The sequence below is a fragment of the Haliaeetus leucocephalus genome, unplaced genomic scaffold (genome assembly GCF_000737465.1).
Source record: "Haliaeetus leucocephalus isolate CR32 unplaced genomic scaffold, Haliaeetus_leucocephalus-4.0 Scaffold462, whole genome shotgun sequence".
Classification (NCBI taxonomy): domain Eukaryota; kingdom Metazoa; phylum Chordata; class Aves; order Accipitriformes; family Accipitridae; genus Haliaeetus; species Haliaeetus leucocephalus.
Window position 1 is genome coordinate 6480763 of NW_010972898.1, and position 4787 is coordinate 6485549.

Below are 4787 nucleotides of genomic sequence, written 5' to 3' on the forward strand. Positions count from 1 at the left end.
CCCCCCCCCAGGGTGGGGGGACCCAGCCTGCCGCCTCCCCACGGGCTGCGGGGGCATCAGCCTCCTACCCCGCTCCTCCTTCCTCCCTGCCCTCGGGATCTGCACAGGGGTTCCTCTCCCATCCTGATCCCCCGACTCCCGGCAGGTTTCCCCTCTGGAATCTGTTCTCCCAGAGGCGGGGCCCGCGCCCCCCAGCCGAGGAAGCTTCCAGCAGCTTCCAGCAGCAGCCAGCCCTGCAGACCCTACCCCGCTACCGAAAAACCCCACCACACAAAGGGAGGGAAATATTTTCTTCATTGCAATCAGCTATTAAGATATTCAGAACACTTTCCAGAACCACTGAACATAAATCCATAAAGTTTTGGTCAGATTTGTATTTCATCCCTTCAACTTTCGCAAATACTTCAAGGAATACTAAGGCTCTAGCAACTTCATCTTTGAAGGAAAGGGTGTATATGTTTTCTGTACTGTGACTGGCATGAAAGGTACAAAACATGAGAAAAAACTGAGAGTATATTGTCCTAAAATACAGCAAGTTCTCTGAAGTAGTTCTTTTTTGGTCTTTCGATTATACATTAGTCTTACATCCTTCCTGTTAACCAAATCTAGACAACAACAGATGGCTGAATTAAAGAATAAAAAATGGAAGTATCAGTGGTTATTATCAGCTAAAATGTGCTTTGATTATACTTTTAAAGTTTTATACACTTCCAATTGTATTATCAAAGTATGAGCTTGCTCCTAGAAATCACTTTGATATTGCAAAACAATCAAAAGCAGACATAATCAGCAGATCTGGTCCTGCACAATCACATGGGAAGAGACAAAGGGAGAATAGGTACCGGTTTATCTGCAGGCTTTAAAAGTAAGTGGACTTTTCATTCAGCTCTTTTCACTACCTGTCAGAAGACAGCCACGGCTTTAAAACTTAAGGGTCTCATCCTTGAAAGCCTTAAACACATAGACCTCCCACTGATTTCTGTTAAAGTTCTGAGCACCAAGGAAGGTATTGGTTCCAAAACACCTGAAACTCTTCAGTATATACCTCTCAGAGTAGGTTACTAGCATTTTATAGATGACTGATTGGATGGCAAAATATACACTATAAAATGAAAAGAGTGTGCAACAAAGTTGAGATAATGCTGTGTTTTATATTTCTTATGTCCTGACTTTGAGGGTAATTGTGCAAAATTAACTCTAGATGAGCAAAATGTCACTCTTTAAAATTATTTTTATTCAGTACGTGAAGTATCCCTAAAGAAAACAGCAACTCTGGCCAGCTGTAAGAAGGCAAAGTGTCTTTCTAGCCAAAACTAATTATTCTCAGGGCTAGTTTTCTACATTTACAGTTTTATTTTTAACCTTGTCTGTGAGCAAGTTTAGTGCACAGAAATATTGTCCTCATTTGAAACTGAGCAAACATGATGCAGTGAAGCTGCCATTGGCCAGGCAGTTTTATAATCAGTAATACTGGGGGGTGGCAGGGAGAGTTACACTCCGGAGGTGATAGGCAGCAAATCTGTAACAAGCATTTGGTGTATTTATTTAATGTATTTTTTATGTTCTTGGAACTGCTTAGAACAGCTTTGAATATCAATATCAATTTTAGCTACATCAGCATTTATGCATCTCATTTAGGTACATATTGAAAATCTAGGCTTTATTTCTCAGTTGTTCTACGTCCCCTCAGCCACTGGAAGTGGTTATTATGTGCTGTCATACACTGGCCACTGCAAAAGGGCTTAGGATGTCACAGCCTAAGGCTATTTGCTGAGTTAATGCTAAGACAGGGATGGCCTGTGACAACCTGTAACCAACTCTTCCTCCATGGTATATATGTGGGTTTGGGGATAGCTTCCATGCTGCCCTCAGCATCATACATGCAGCCTTCACGCTAATAAGACTTGAGCCAAGGGCGTGTCAATTCTGAAAAATAAGGTCTAGGAAGACAGACTAAACCTTTTGTGTAATTTAATTCCTTTGGTTGGAAAACACTTGCTTGCCAAGGTAACCTTCATAAATATTTCTAATGCACTGAACTAGCATTTTAAAGGAAAAAAAATGACAACATACATCGATCTAAACCTTATACTTTACTATTTTAAGTTTTCCCCTTCTACTCCCACTCAAGAACAAAGCAGGAGAATGCAATTCTAAGACTGGGCATATATCTATCTTGACAGTTAGTAAAACAAACATTAGAAATCACACCATGTCCTTTTTACTTGCAGCAGTCGTATAAAACAATGAAACTCTCAGTGCAATTACCTTAAATTTATTTTTCTTCTCACAGTTAAACAGAAAACGTTCTCATGCGATAATTAGGGCTGAACTCATGATATATTAGAAGAAGTTACTGAGACAGCAAACAACGCTGATAAAAATAAATACAAAGATGTGTTTAAAAATCTTCACAAAGAAGTATAGGAATGATCTTCAAAAGAATTAGATTGTGTTATATGAGTGAGCAGTGAAGGAAGCGTACTGATAAAATATTACTACATTTCAGTAACAGAACACTTTACTCCTATTTTTAAACCAAAATGGCCAAAAATGGATAATTGGTCAGAAACCCAGCACCAGTTATCAGTAGTTCAAATACTTAAGCTAAAAGGAAGAAAATATATTGCACTCCGTATCCCATTCTAACACCATTTACACAACCACTAGGATACTGAGCTTTTGGGGGCTTAGAGAAGACCTTGTTGAATTATTTTTCCCCTAACAGACCAGTTATGCAAACATTATGCCACTTCCATCTTCCTCAGCCCAAATCACTCTGCTTTTCAGAAAGATCAGGAATATTCTTGACACAAGAGTACAAGATTACAAGATACAAGGTACATGAGTGCAAGAATATACAGAATATATATTACAGCAACACCTGTCAGCTCTTACTTGATGCTCAAAGTCCCACTACAAACACAGTTAAAGAATCTAAGAAGATTCTACTTGATTGACCATACTACTTGAATATATAAATGACCCAAAAGGCAAGAAAGGAAATAAAACCAGTTAGAAATCTGAGTGTTACTGGAGTAAATTACAGTACCAGATTTGAATACTGCTGTGATTGTACATAAGTTTAAAATATTACTGAAATGTGACTGTGCTCTTAATGAAATTGAGATCTGTAAGTCAGCCATCTATTGGAAAGTGAAAAACAGATAAGAAATTAATCTAATTATGTTGGGTGGCAGAATTATGATGTCAGAAGTAAATTAAGCCAAAAAGTTCACTGCTTCATCTAATTAGCTGAAACACTAGATCTGCCTGAAAGTTCTTAAAACATTTAAGTATGTTGGCTCTTGTGACTATGTAATAACTGTGAAACACAAGCCTCTGATGATGAAAGCCATACAAGTTAGAGTAGAAAATAAGTCTGAATGAACAATGAAATGCAATTATTATACAGAACTCATGTATAAATTCAAACCATATTGATATATTTGCACTGGATATAAACGTTGCTTCAGAAAGAGTACTCAGAATATCCAAGAGAAGTAGAGAAATCACAGCACTGGAGATCCTGAAGAAAGTTACTTAGGAATACTGGCAATAGCCACAAGAAAATCTTGCAAAATCATATTTATTTCCTCTATTTACACTGCTCTCTTTTCAGAATAATTCTTGCAACTACAAAAAAGGAAAAAAACCTAACCCAACCTGTAAAAAAAGCAGTGCTCTAAAGTGCATTCTTCCCATAAATGCTCTTTCTGTCAAGTTATAACAGACGCCTTTCCCATTTCACTCAACCTTCCAGCATAAACCGCACCCATAATTTAAATATGCAAGCTAAATGATTCCTTCTAACAGTGTTATTCACCCACATGAAACCCCAAACTGTAACAGATGCAAAGCCTATTTTTTCCTCAACTGTTTTCATCTTTTCTAAGGCTTTTAATTCTAAAAAGCATCCCTTCAAAACAACATCTACTATGTATATTATAAAAATGTCAAGCATGGAGCAAATAGGCCAGAAAGGCAGGTTTGATCCATAAATGACACAATCTAAAAGAATTTTAAGCTTTCATTTTTTTTAAAAAGTTCCTACTTCAAGTTGCTGGGATGATTCCTAATGTGAAGCAAGTGTAACTGATGTGGTTATGTCTGTTAGAGTCTGCAGATGGCCTGAAACAATGATTTAAATGTATGAACTTTAGCTGGAATGAACAGTCCTGCTTCAAGGCTTGTTTTCTAACCATCTGCATTCATCTCTGCATAGAACTTGCACATGTAATTACAAATTTGTGAACATAAATCAGATAATTGCATGTACAAATAACCAATTAGACTCAAAGCAGAATTGGGCCATGTAGTAGCACACTCCTCTTCTGAACACATATATAACCATACATCCATAACATAAGTGAATATCTTCATTTAAGAAATTTTTAACTTGTTTAGAAAAATAACACCTGATTTGTTTTCCAGTAGGACATACTGGTCAGCAGCTGCCATTTTGAGATCCATTTTAAAAAAAGAACAGAAACACAACAAGAAAAAACACCTACATAATAAACAAGCCCACCATTGCTCAAGGGGTCACAGAGCTGGTGTTCATTACCACCTGTATTAAATTTAAGATACATAAACATTTCAGTGATGATTTAAGCTCAAATAAGAAAGGAAAAAAAATTGTACTATTCAAGGTAAGTATGTTGTGCAAATATTCTGGTTCTCCTGGCAGTTTGTTAGTTAATATGCTACTCTTATTCATAACAATTGATAATGGAGTTCTATCATATAAGTGTATCCACTGCAATATCTGAATGCATTCATCACTT

General features: G+C 37.1%; 1 protein-coding gene across 1 annotated transcript in view; it reads right to left on the bottom strand.

Annotated features, from left to right (window-relative positions):
- Nucleotides 1–4205, bottom strand: part of DACH1 (dachshund family transcription factor 1) — a 219333-nt gene extending 215128 nt beyond the window's left edge. The window contains exon 1 of the mRNA XM_010575249.1: nucleotides 4183–4205. Within this exon, the coding sequence (XP_010573551.1) occupies nucleotides 4183–4205 (23 nt within the window). The remainder of the gene's footprint in view (nucleotides 1–4182) is intronic.
- Nucleotides 4206–4787: the final 582 nt, after the last annotated feature.